This window comes from Halyomorpha halys, unplaced genomic scaffold (assembly GCF_000696795.3).
Source record: "Halyomorpha halys isolate HHAL.00 unplaced genomic scaffold, Hhal_1.1 Scaffold360.1, whole genome shotgun sequence".
NCBI classification, from domain to species: Eukaryota; Metazoa; Arthropoda; class Insecta; order Hemiptera; family Pentatomidae; genus Halyomorpha; species Halyomorpha halys.
The window spans coordinates 261,605-276,359 of NW_027110685.1; the positions used below are offsets into that span (position 1 = coordinate 261,605).

Consider the following 14,755-nt stretch of genomic DNA (forward strand, 5'->3'; position numbering starts at 1 on the left):
TCTCTCTTTCTTTTTATATAATAAAATTAAGAGTCTTTTTTATATTATAAAGGTTTAAATATAATTCTATTATCCATTTGATATTAGTGTTTTTAATTTGAACCCAAGTTAATTCTCTTATATTTGAAATAAAGTTATAAAACGATCCAGATTCTTTTTATTTTTATTTTTAATTTTTTTAAATTATTACAATTGTGATTGTGTAAGTTTAGTGTGTATGCATAGATATGACTTTGATTTTATGAAATTGGAAATCTAAAATTCCATTTGAATTTCTAAACCAAATTACATTAGTAATCAACAAAAAGAAATTAATTAAATTTCCAATTTAACTTTTATTTATATTTTACCATGATAGAATAATATACTTTCGTTTATTATTGTTGTTTATATCATAACATTGCATTATATTACAATAATTATAATTTATTATTACTATATCATTATTGCATATATATTTCATCTGTATTATTACTAATAATATATATAATCAGTTAAGATATTATTACTATAAATGTAGTGTACATAATATTACTATAGCAATACATACTCATGACATTTTTTTGTCGTTTACGAGTTGAAACCAATTAGTAAAAATAATTAGCAGTTAATAAGTTTTGTCCATTATCACTGTTACCTGGTTACACCACGGGCAGATAAAAATGTCTAAAGCTAGATTTACGTGTTTCCCACTAGCAACAAATACAAAATATCAACAAATACATAGTAACTAATCGGTTTCCACACACTTGTGTATTCCAAAGAGGCAAACATGGCAGACCTTAAACTTGTGTTGGGTATTACCTTCGATTTAAATTATTTGTACTATAAAAATCAAAATAAACATAAATTTAGGCATAAAAGATGGCGGATGATAAAAATTATGAAGATACCTAGATATAATTAGTGCTTTTGAATTTAAGTTTTGTTCTTATTTTGTATTTTTATCAGGTACTTATTTGTTAATTGGCATAAACCACAGTTTTTATATATTTTAAACAGGAAATAATTGCTAAAAACAATAGTGAAATTAGGAATCCCAAAAAAAGCTTTTCACTTGGACAGGAATGACCCTAAACTATAGTAAGTCCATGGTAAATATGAATGATCTGTTGTCAGAGGGTTTCGAAATCAGAGACGGGCTGAGGCAAGGAGATCCATTATCTCCCACTGTTTAATATAACTTAGAGTATGAAATAAGACCAATTAGGACATATCCTGGTAGCACTATTTATAACAGGCTAACACATCATCCTATGCTGACAATGTCGTAATCATGGTAAGAAATGTAATGGTGTTAGTAAGGGCTTTTGAAGAATTTGAAATGGCGGCAAAACAACTAAGGCTCCAAATTAATGAACAAAAGACATGACACATTAACTTCAAAAAAACCGTATAGGAAATCACACCCTCAAAGCAGTGGAAACTCTGAAGTATTTGGGTGCACTAATTACTCAAAATAATTAAATGGCAGAGGAACTGGATGAAGTGGAGGATACTTTAAAAAAATGGGAATTAAAAGATTGAGGATACTTGCCTGGGACAGAAGAAAGATTTTAAAAGAAGTCCAGGTTCTTGTAGGACCCTAGTGCCGATAAATAAATAAACTTGCTAATTTAATTACCCAGACATATAATATTTATTCATTGCCTTATTCAGACATTTCAAAGAAGTGAACCTTTAATTTAATTTTGAATAATCAAGAAAAATAAACAACTACTACTGTTCAACAGCTTTGTAACAATTATATGTTATAACTATGATGTGATCCACAAAGAATTTTAACATTTTGAAAATATTTCTAGGATTTAGAAATCTAGAAAAAAATGCAAAATATAAATTATAATTTCAAACAATTCAAGCATTTGAATACGAGTATAAAAATAACAAACCTTGTCAGATTTGGATCTGGTAACATGACCGTTGATGACGGGAGCTGTCTGACCCTCTGGAGGAGCAGTAGGAGTCGCCTTTACGATGGTAATATCAACAGGAGGAGACTTGGCAATCCTTAATGACTTCCGCAATGACCCCATGTTCCTGCAGGAAACATTTTTCTTTTTTAATTTTAACATCACTTAAATCTTCATTTAAGATATTAAAATATTTCTCAATGAACTAACTCTACAAAAAAATAAAAATAATTAATGATATTTCTATAAATATAAGTATATCTGTATAAAAGAAGAGTTGCAGTTAAAACAAAACAATACAAAATTAAAAATAGTTTCAGCTAATTATGAATGGTCATTGCTTCGTCCCATACTGCAGCTGGTCCATGTTGCGGCTGAAATAAGAAGATACAGAGTTGGTAAAGCTAATGTATGAATTTTCAAGTTATATATGTAAATAAAATAGATATAAAAGGACATACATAAAAACAAATTAACTTAAATAAATACTAAGGAAGTCAAAGATGAATTAAAAAAAAAAAAAAGATACATTTAACTTCCTTACTATTTTTTTATTCATGTTTAACATTAGTTTGTATATATGGATATCCTTTTATATATCAGCATTTATATCTGTTTAATTCACATGTCTCTTTTATATTCTTACCATTAGTTTTACCATTTCTGTATCTTTTTATTTTGGCCTTGACGAAGAGATGTCCTTTTAAGTTTTAAACGATCATTCATCTGTATATAATATATTCATCAATTAAGTGCTATCTACATGATCATTAGCAAATCTAAAATAGTTAAAAATAATAAATATAGGTAACTAACAAAAACATAAGCTTTATAATAAGCAAAATAAATGTTTGCAATGTTTCCTATAATAATCAAATAATAATCCTTTTTGTTGAAATTATCAATTTCATTTTGAATTATGAATTAAGAATTGTAAAACCTTATTTTATTATACTTTCACAAATAAAGATATATTCTATTCTGTTATATCTTTTAGAATAGTGTCTGTAGTGTTTTTATTATTTATTCTAAGCTCCTCACCCCCACATTTAAAAAAATTTAATATGCTTCACTCAATAGATGAATACTAATAGATATTGTTTTCTTATCTCAAGATAAAAATAATGCAGTTTATATATGTTTTATTATTTTTTCTTAGCTCCTAGAGACAATACAGTCAAGCAAGAGTAAAATTTTTTTTTTTATGTAGAATCTCTAAACATATTTTGATCAAAATTCCTGATGGATACTCCCCTTTTATGATTTGAATTTTATAAAATAAATTATCTTTCAAGTAAAATAAAAGAAAAGTTAATTGATTGTTATGTTTAAAATTGGATAAAAACATTGACAAACATTACATAGTCATTATCCTTGTTCGCATCATTAAAATTATTGCATAGGCCTAAAAGTGCCACGGAATAATATATGAAAGAATATATTTCATGATTATAAAACACTTTATAATGTTATAAATATCAAATATACTTAATTGTTAAAATAAAATATTCATCTAAATTGCTACTAAAGTGATATACTTACCCCAAATCGTGATGAGATATAAGAGAGTCTAACTGAGTGTAGTGCGATGGATCAGAAGCGTATCGGACATGTTGACTTGAGGCGATGTGAGTATCCAACTGATCAAAGTGTACCCTGCACATCTGAAAGCCACAAAAAATTGAATTGAAACAAAATTCATGGACCAGCTAGTATACATTTCAAAAAGTGAATTGGTTTAATAAACCTTCATAAATGTATTATCTAAGGACCAGACCGCCACAAAATAAAAGTCAACCTCCCCCCAGGCTGGATTCGAACTGGCACTGCTGTAGTAATCATGTTGCTAAGGTGGATGCTTCAACTCTCTGGGCCACAGAATGTCCTGACAATAACCGATAGATTAAATGTGAGATCCAGAAGATAGCAATTAAAGCAGAAAACAAAAATACCGCCATCAAAATGCTGTTCGCAAAGTACAAAAAAAAAAATTATATTTTCCAACAAATTGTGACTATCAATGATAAGTAGATACATTTTGAGAATCCTTAACATATAAGACCATGTGTACCTCTAGAGTAACATCGACTGCCAGGTCAGATTGCTGTATACAGAAGGCAATGCTTTGTGTTTCGCCGGATCAAAAGGGAGTGATCTAATCATTTAAAACCAGGCGAAACCAGTGATTGAATGCTAATGTCAACAAATGATAAATTTGAACCAATATTTTTCTAAATGTAAAAAAAGACAAGACCAATAGCTTATGTTAATGCACTACTATCATTTATAGTTAAACAGGTTAAAGAAACAATTGAGACATTTCGCTTGGAAATACTTTTCATACTTACGGCTTACTAACCAGACTTGGCTTCACCCAATTATCATGTATTTGCATCGACAGAACATGCGCTTGCTGAAAACAGCACCTGCCTCAAATCTTACAAAAATGACTTAATGATTGTTTGCCTCAGAAGAAAATTTTTTTTGAGGGGGAGGGGACAAGGGATCCACAAATTGTCAGTGAGAAAGGAAAAATATAAAGTCAGACTAAGGGCATATATATATATATTGTAATATCCTCTTTTTAAGTAAATGGTTATTTTTTATGTATAAAGGGTTATCAGTAAAATATGCAGTTACAAAAGATATCATTTAAAGCCAAGATGGCGGCACGTGTCCTTTTAAAATTCCATTAAATCGGGGCCATGTTGAGCAGATTCAAATATTTTAAAAACTTTATTTAACTTCCAATCATAATTGTAGTTACAGTAAATTTAAGAAAAAATAGAAGGTAAGAATAATTATTAAAAGAAAATTATTCATCAGAAAAAACTCAAAAGCGTAGAGCTACAATCGATGTTGAGAACGAAGTCCTATAGAAGGGCAAGGAAGAGAGCTTGGCTTTTGAAATCATTCGTTGCTTAGGTACGGGCGGGGAATTATGTTTTCTGGATAAGGAGGTCCTCATCATCTTTTGTCTAGCTCGAGGGAGATATCTTGAAAAAGAAGACATCGAAGAAGAACCCAAGAAGAATAGGGGACTCTTTATTTGGACCGCCAGTAAATGAGATGAGTGAAAACTTTTTAGAGGACAAATTGCTTTGTTAACAGTCAGTGTTTGTTTGCAACCAGTGTTAATTTGTTGAGAAAGATAACAAAGAAAACCACCCTTCATCAAAAGAAGATTGTATAAATTGGTTAGTGTTGTACAACCTAGAATTTTAAGTATATTTGAAAAAGTTCATGTTAATTAAGCTAAATTGACGTTCTGATTGCCTAGCAACCCACCCTGAGATTAAGAGTCTAAAATGTTATAAAATTCTACTATCTATTTAGTATTAAAGCTTTCAATTTGAACCCAAGCTATACTTAAGATATGAGAATTAAGTTAAAACTATCAAAATTCATTTTATTTAATTTTAAATAATTTATGATTATTACAAAATATATATATATTTAAATTAAGGTTTCATACTTACATACTTGGTCAGTTTAATTACAATATTAATTTTGTCAAGATAATTACCTCACAATACCCATTTCCTCCAGCAGCAACTGATGAATCCTTAGCTACCTTTCCTGCTTTTCTTGTCATCCTACAGGAAAAAGTACATTTAAAATGAAGATGTAATGGTTCAGTTGATCCTTATATTTATATAGGAATAGAAAATTGATATGAGTCCTACTAATTTACACATTGATTTTTCTTTTTCACAAACCGGCCAGCAAGCACCACACAAATCCTCCTCCGAATCTTCTTCTTAATCTTCATAACCCTTTCCAGGCTGACTGTTTCCATATTGTACTACAGTATCACCGGCCTTACTACTGAATTGTTGTGTCTTATTTTTGCATTGGAGGACAAATTTTTCTTGTTGTAGACATTTCTGGTGGTGACGTACAGTCTTACCAGTTTCTTCTATGGATGTCCTATTTGAACTGTTGCTACAGATTATCTCTCCTAGGCATTTAAATTTTTTGGTTACTTGCACCTGCCCATAATCTGTGTTCAACACCTTGTTTTATTAATGTACTTCTCGACTAATGTCCATTAAGCAATAAAACCTTGATAATCAGGTGATTCTGGTTATTAACAGTGTCCAATGAGGGAGGAGGTTCAGTCGTTAAAATGAGATAAATAAAGAAATAAGCAAATGGCAACAGTAACTTTTAACAATTTTAACAACATTAGTAAATAATCACTCATATATTATATAAACACCATATGGACTGAGAATCTTTACATAGCCCTTTCATGAATGACTAATTAAGTAGATTCAAGAAGTATGAGTAATTCAATAAAAACAAAATACACATTAACTCCTGACCGGTGTCTGGGATTCAAACAAATATATACTTTTTAATAAGATCATTATTCATTAACCTCACTGGACATCTTTTTCTGTATCTTCCTAAAATAGTGAGATCTGTAAAACGCACATTCGATATCAGTCTATAATCTGGGCAAGGAATTGCATTACGCAGTACATATATTAATATATTTCCAGTTTAGTGGTTATATCCAAGAATCAAATAGTTTAACCAACAAATTTTAACTTTGATGAAACAGTGCAATTATTTTTTCATGTATGCGAAACAGTGTTCAGACCGTAATTTATTTTTTTCAATTCATTTTTTAGGAGGGTGGAAGAGACAAATGTAGGTACTTTGGTACAAGTGATTCAGGAAAAATTGAAGCAGTTAATTTTCACAACAATTCTACATGTTTTGTACATGTTACATGAGGTTAGGTAAATCCAAATTTCAGGTTTTTTATCTCGCTAGCAATGGCAAACAAAATACTCTAAATGTTTTCAGTTTTTTATACATTCCTCGATAACAAAGTATTTTTTGAAGATAAACATCCAATAGGAAATTAAAGCAGCAAAGATTTTATGAAAAGTGGATATATTATATTTTATTTTCCCCGACCGGCGATATTACTAAAGTGCACACAAGGAATGCCAGTTTTCGGTATATCATTTTTTGTAAATTGTACTGCTTCCACATATTTCGGTTCAGTTTGCATGGTTTTAAAACGGTCAAAAGATTGATCTGCTCTTTGTGTTTTAATTAATTAAAGAATTTCTCCTGCCATCACATTCAATGATTAATGTGAGTTTAAGATTTAGTATTTTAAAATTCTATCTATTCAATAAAAATATTTTGTTTCAAATCTTGTCAATTAACGTAAGGCAGTTTATTTTTTTATTTAACAAAGCCCGAATATAATTTTATAAAGACATTAAATACCTGGGTAGTCAAATTAACAAACATCTGATAAAAATTCTAGAACAAAAGTTGAATTTTCTAGGTTATGTTGAACTATTAGTATGAATTTTTATCATCTACCACCTACTTTGCTAATATTTGCATTTCCTTTGATTTCGCCAATCATCATTTAGATCCTTTTCATGATGAAGTGTAAAATGAATGTAATAGCCGACAAATGTCACTAGAACACACAAATGTGTGGATACCGACATTTGTTTTTTGCTTTGTTTACCAAGTATTTGTACAAGTAGTGGATTTTTGGTAAGTGGTAAACATGTATATTCAGCATTAAAATTAAGCCCAGACCGGTTAAGAGTTACAAAAAAAATAAATAAATAAAATACATAAATCTTTAAATAAAAATAAAATTATTCATACCTCTGGGGATCATGTTTGGACAATGGTTTGGGAAATGCAGTAGGTTCATCCCCATTAAACGAAATCCTTGGCCAAACTCGAAACTGTCTGAAATCTGGTCTAGCACATCCAGTCTCCAGCTTCAGATAATGCCCCCTCAGTTCTCTGATTCCTTTAGGATCTTTTACCTCTTTTCTTGCTATTTTCTCCAACCACACTAAAAACTAAACAACAACAAATTAGCCTATCTGTAAAAATTGCACATAATTAAATGGGTTAAAAGTTAGCTTGATTACTTAATTTTTTACAAAAAATCATAAGCTACTAAAATTTTATCTGATTTGAAACAATTGAAATAGAATTTTCCAATATAAACAAAGAGAAAAATCTCATTTATAGATAGTTAAAGTCAATAAAAAAAATTGTATGCTAAGTCCTTTTTTTTTTTACATAGTGTAATAAATATACATTTCCATTTAAAAAAATAAATGAGTATAGCAATAACATATGATTTGATATAAAAAGCAAACAAATAATTGAAGCTAAGTCCGACAGACCCACAAGTCACTTTGCGGGTTGAATTTCTTAGTTGAGATTTATGTCTTATTTTAAGTAGTCATTTATGTGATAAGTTATTTTACATTGAACATGTCATATGAATGCATCAGTGTATAAATAAATATTTTATAATTATGGCTCAGTTTTTATTAAAGTTCTGATATGGTACAATGCGGAGTATAATTTTTCTATTGCCCCTCAGTAATTCACACAGACACCCTAAAATCTAACAGGTGTCTGGCCTGTAACAGTTGAATTACAGAGAATAGAATAAAATAAGAATGAATGTTTTACTTAATATCTATCGCATTCAATAGTTTTATAAATATTAGTTTAAAAATAAAAAAAATATTAGTAGCTTATAAGATTTTAAAAACTAAGTAGACTTTTCTTATTGTTATGAAAGCTCGAATTATAGTGAGATAGAATCTCTTAGATAATCTATCAAAGAAGAAAGAGAATTTACATTTGTTTTTGAAAACAATAGCCAGATTCGGAGCAGATAGCAGGTGGGAATAGGATGACCTTGGCAAAAGTGTACTATTTTTTCACCAGAGAGCAAAAAATGAGTTGGCCATCATTCAAAACTGAATAAATTATTCTTTATCACTAATAGAGGTTTTTTCTTTATTTTATTTTCATATGAAATTTTTTATTTCATAAATATTAGTATGTACAATAATTGTTATATAGCTTTGGGCTATACACTTATACAATTCATTTTTCTTTGCTACTAAATACTTATTACTACTAACTAAATTCTATGGTTTGGAAAATATTAAATAACAGAAAAAAAAAATTCCAAAACAATTGAAATAAAATCGAATAGTGATAAATTACACAGCAATATATGTTTAGTTCTATTATGATTAAATTAAGAGGTCGTTGTTTTTATATGATTTCCTAATACTAGAAACAAGAAAATTAATGATATGCTATTTTTTTTTTTTTATAAATAAATATAAAAACAAATAAATCAAATGAGATATTTGAATAATATAAAATTAAAAAAAAAAATTATAATTTATACAATGGATATTGGAATCAAGAAGCTATCCGATTTATCAAGAATTAAAACTATTGTTGTATTTTTCCTATTTCTTTTAATACAAATTACTTGTTTTAATAGAATTTAGCAATTTTTTTTTTATCTATAAAAATGTAAAAACAAATAAACCAAACAAAATAAACTTTTGAATGAAAATATAAAATAAAAATAATGTTATATTTAAAATTTCTTGACTATTTTTTTTTTTTAAAGATATATTAATGGTTACATCTGGATTTTAATAAATCATTCTATCTAAAACAAATGTAACCAATAAAAAAATATCTTAAAGTTCGAGATGGCCAGGACTGACCATTATAATTAAAGTACATAGTACCACAGCTATTACCGTTGTTCTTCCTCCAGGCTACCAAGAAATTACAATTTTAATAAGTTTATTAGCTTTATTTTAACTCTCATATACTAATTAACTTGAATGACACAAAAATTATTTCTCAATCCTAAAAAAAAAAAACATGAATGAACTAATTAAATCTAGAAATCTAACCTAACAAATAGAATTCAGAAAAATGAATAAACTTAAAAACACCCTTACCTTTGTATAGGAATAGATAGGAATGCCCCAACCAATCGCACTGTCCAAAATATCATGAGTTGTCTTCTGTGGTTGCTGTTTCACCTTTTCAAGCATGGCTTCTGCCCTTGAACGCTACACAGATATATTTACATAAATATATGGATAATTTTGGATTAAACAATAATCTAAATATCTATTAACTGTGGCTTTTAGAGTAAATTAAAAATTTACCCTGTGGCTAAGTGATAAATGTGTTATTGTCAGACATATAGCACAATTGGAAAATAAAACATTTTGTATTAGAGTAATAATAAAAGGAAGATGGTGCTTTCAAATAAAAACTGAAATAGTGAAATAAATATTTTTATTGAGCCAACGTTTCGCCTCACGTCCCAGAACTTCATCAGAACTTTTGTTCTGATATAATGATACAAACACTTAAATTAGGATAATTAAAGGTAATAGATAATTAATGGAAACGGAAATAATAATAACATATAAAATAAAGTACAAACTAAGAGACTGAAAATGGAGAGTAAAAATAAAATTAATGCAGCTTTTAGACTGAAAGTCAGAGCAAAAGTGAAATGTTTTGACAGGATATATACAGAAAAGTAGGGGTTGACAGTTAAAGTACGTTATATTTGAAAATAAATTTAAGGTTAACAGTATAGAAAATTAAAGAAAATAGATTATTAATATTAATTAAAGAAAATTATCTATACTGTTTACCTTAAAATTATTTTGAAATGTAACGTACTTCAACTGTCAACTCCTACTTTTCTGTATACATCCTGTCAAAACATTTCACTTTTGCTCTGACTTTCAGTCTGAAAGCTACATTAATTTTATTTTTACTCTCCATTTTCAGTCTCTTAGTTTGTACTTTATTTTATATGTTATTATTATTTCCGTTCCCATTAATTGTCAATAACCTTTTATTATTCTTACTTTGTTAATAGGTTTTATAGAATATCTTTTGATTTTTCATTTATGTTTACATCATTTAAGTGTTTGTATTTTATTTAGCTCTGATGAAGTTCTGTAACATGGGGCGAAACGATGGCTCAATAAAAATAGTTATTTCACTATTTCAGTTTTTATTTGATTGCACCCCGACCATCTTCCTTTTATTTTTAAATTTTTTTAATTCTTTACTGTGAACATCCTCAATTTTGATAACATAAAATTGTTTAAAAAAAACACTGAGCTTAAACCAATATATAATATATATGGTTAAAAATATAAAGTAAAATTACAGCTATATTTTAATTAAAATAATGGAGAAAAAAAGGAAGACATTTATCACAGTGATCCATTTAAGTTGTCCACAAAATAGTTTAATCTTCTACGGAATGATTTAAGAAAATTGGAAAGAAATTAGAATACTTTAAAAGTTTCTATGTAGATATAAATAACAAATAAAAAGTCAATTAATAAAATAACTTACTATAATTAGTGAACAATGTGCATATGGTATTATAAACTTTAATTGCTAATATTTGGTAAATAATTGGCATAAGCTAAGTGCAGCAATTACAATACTCACTGTTCTTTTGGAAATGACTCCATCGCCAGGGGAGTCAGTAGTTGCGGGGGAGACAGAACAGAATGGTGAAGGAGTGACCAGCCCTCTCGGTGTGGTCCTACTAGCCGGCTGAAGCCTTGATGATATGTATTCATCACGATCTGTCACCACGCAGTAGACATCCTTCACAAGGAATAATTCAACACCCTAAAAAACATGAAATTAAAACCTTAGTGAATCTCAAATTAAGTGTCTACAGTTTTTCTGTAAACCAAATAATAAAGGATATACAAGCGACTCTCGATAATTCAAGACTAAAAGGACCAGAAAAAAATAAAATAAAACAGAGCTTGATTAAAAATAGATATGTATACAATATGATATTTGTTTTTGACATTCAGTGTTTTAAAACCTCAGAGACGAAATTAACCCCCATGTAAGAGACTGAGGAATACACAGTAAAAAAGAATTAAATAACCTGGTTGAAGTAGATTGGAAAAAATTCCAGAAGGATCCATAAAAAATTTATTGGGAATCATTAGAGAAAAAATGAAAACAAATTATAAAAAGCATATACAATGAAATTTATTATGATGAGTTAATGTATAGTATTAATAAGTTGTGATGAAATGCAGGTTTTTACACAGTTTTGTTGCCTGGGGATGAATTATTCCATTGTATTTCATTTCAATATGGAACTAGGTTCACTAAATTATAGGAAACATAAATACCAATGAAAATCCAATAAATTAAATATATTTACTTCATGCCTTTATATTTATCAATAAAATTAATTAAGATATCAATAAAACACTTGAATAATTATCAATGGAAAATTAAAATACAATTAATAAAATTATAATTATTAAAATTATGAATTAAAATAAAAAATAATATGACAGCTCCTGAGGGAACAGATTTTGTATTAAAATGAATAGCTTATTTAATGAACTAACATTAGAATATTAGCTTAGTGAATATGCAATAATATTTAAATCATGAAAAGGGTAGTAGTGATTTAAAATATTTTATTTATCTCGATAACATTCTCACAAAAAATAAAGATAAAAATGAAATTCAGTAATTACAAATGTAAACTAGAGTAAGAAGATAACAGTTTATGAATTTATTAGATCATAATACACACAGATAATAATATTCACAGATCATGATATACACAGATATCAATAAAATATTCAAAGCTTATCTCAGAGTTCTCTTTGGAGAGGACCATAAACAAAACCAACATTTGATTATTATTAAATAAAACTAATGACTCACAAGGTTTTAATGATGTTGTAGGTATTCATAACTATTTGGGCAGCAATAACAAAAAAGAAATCATAAACAAGTAAACCAAACAAAAAGACTAAAGCCAAACATTAGTCACTAACACAAAATGGCCTCCAACCAAAACAAACCGGGAAACCGGTAACAGTTCTTGTACCTCACTGTTACTAACCCATCAGAGCATTTCAGAAACAGTGAATCATTACTATGATAGCACAGAATATATAAGAGGATTGTCCAATCCAATAATTATTCTAAAAAATCCCAAATAGTAAATGAACAATACTACATAATAATTATAAATTTAGGAAGTAAAAAGAAATCTAAATAAAGGTGACAAAGTCACGTAAATAGCAATATCTAAAAATTAAAAAAGCAAAACATTATCAACCGTTTATAATAATTTTTTAATACAAACCGATAATCTAAGACATATATGGACATTAATTTAAAAACAACATAAATAACTAATGCTGACCTTAATAAAATTATTTATTAAGTCAAGAAACAAAAAACACAACTAAGATTATACTTGTCATAGCTTAAAAACTTTGTTTAAGGTAAATTTAATATCAATAACAAATAAAAAATGTCAACAAACTTATCAACATTCAAAATAACTGATATTTTAAATAGCAGATACAAATTAGTTATGACAACTACCGCCAGGGGAACACTAACAAACTTTTTAGAAACAGCAAAACTTAATCTAAATAAAGGGTGGATATTCAAGTAAAACTGTACAGAGCCACACAAAATAATTCAAAATAAAGTAATATAAATACACAAAACCTTTCAGTTACACAAATTGAAAACTATCACATAATCAACACCTAAAAAATGTACTTAAACAAAAAGGATTTCAACTCCTTAAATATAGTATAAATAAATGAGCTTTACTACACTATATAATATAAGTAACTTCACTACAGAATAGTCGTGTACAACTAGTTGAAAATGTTTAAGTTATAATTAAATTACTTACAGCACCAAGAGAAGTCAGTTTAGTTTCAATTTTCTTTAAAGTCGCATGGTTCTTAATGTCCAAATAAAACTTCTTATTTGACAAGGGCTTTGAAGACCTAATTCTTCTTGAATCTGTTAAAAAAAAAACCTATTTAAATCTAAAATAGCTTTTATATAATACAATTTAAGCATCATTAGGTTCATTGATTTATATAATATTTTATCATAGTTAACAAGAGGTTATAAAGTTGACAAGTGATTAGAACTATAATCTAAATATGTTTTCACTATAAATTAAAAAAAAATATTGGACAAATAGAATATATGAATCATAAAAACACTATAAATTTTTGAGAACCACAAATATAAGGCATAATTATTTAGCTAATCTTATAATCTTATCATTACATGACTTGAAACTTTAAGGAAGTGAAAACAGAAGGGAAGTGCCCCATTAACATGAATCAAACATTTCATAAATTAATATAGATGTAAAGAGAAAAAGGTAATTGATTTATTATTAAAGAAAACACATTCCAATTGCAGGAAGTATAAGAGAGTAGCTTACCCAGGCTATTTTTGGGAGGATTGGCTTCAAGTGTAACCCTTCCTTTTCTTTCTAACTTTTTCTTCTTGTATGGTGATACCATTACTCCAAATTGTAAAAACAGCTTACATGAAAACTTCTTAAGAAATCATAACTCGAAATAAACGACACTAGAATATATAGTTAAGAATGCGGTAGGTGTGAGTAGTCAAAACAAAACTAAAAAAAAAAAAAAACTTCTTTTCGAAAGACGATCACTGTATGAGGCTTCAGAATACTTATATTAAAGACTATTTAATCCGCTGCTGATGGTTCGACCCTCCATGACAGTATAGTCGCAATGGTTGAAATAAAGGAGAGAACGGGAACAGTTACACTACACCACTCAACTCCCCAACTCCGATCCGTTCACCTCAAACGACCGATGAAAAATGGGATCATTTACTTGATCACAATTTTTTCTCAAACTAATCAAGTTCTTTTCTAAGTTCCATATCGTTCCTCAATAAACTGGACACTTGTTTAACTTAAATCTACACAAAAACACAAAATTTAAACTTAATTTACAGCAGAAGCTGTTTACGAGCTCTTGACGGTTATCACCTCTAATGCACTGCCTCCTTTAACTGAAACTTTTCATCAAAGAGAGTACAAAAAGGTATCTAATTTAACTTAATTCAGGTTTTGTAGTTATGACAACTAACATTTTAATATTAAATTTAAAAATATATTTTTA

The 14,755-nt window shown here is 28.2% G+C and overlaps 1 protein-coding gene across 2 annotated transcripts in view; it reads right to left on the bottom strand.

The window, feature by feature from the left end:
* The window catches only part of LOC106681694 (protein chiffon), a 20,257-nt gene extending 5,583 nt beyond the window's left edge, over window positions 1-14,674 (bottom strand). The window contains exons 1-8 of one of the 2 annotated variants that reach the window (XM_014422152.3): window positions 14,041-14,674; window positions 13,492-13,604; window positions 11,238-11,423; window positions 9,707-9,820; window positions 7,566-7,768; window positions 5,440-5,509; window positions 3,456-3,577; window positions 1,893-2,040 (exon numbers count right to left, since the gene is read on the bottom strand). In XM_014422152.3, the coding sequence (XP_014277638.1) occupies window positions 1,893-2,040; window positions 3,456-3,577; window positions 5,440-5,509; window positions 7,566-7,768; window positions 9,707-9,820; window positions 11,238-11,423; window positions 13,492-13,604; window positions 14,041-14,122 (1,038 nt within the window). In that variant the 5' untranslated portion in view covers window positions 14,123-14,674. Of the gene's footprint in view, window positions 1-1,892; window positions 2,041-3,455; window positions 3,578-5,439; window positions 5,510-7,565; window positions 7,769-9,706; window positions 9,821-11,237; window positions 11,424-12,497; window positions 12,763-13,491; window positions 13,605-14,040 lie in introns of those variants that run through there. The other variant, XM_067048813.1, reaches the window with a different exon arrangement.
* Between the last annotated feature and the right edge of the window lie 81 nt (window positions 14,675-14,755).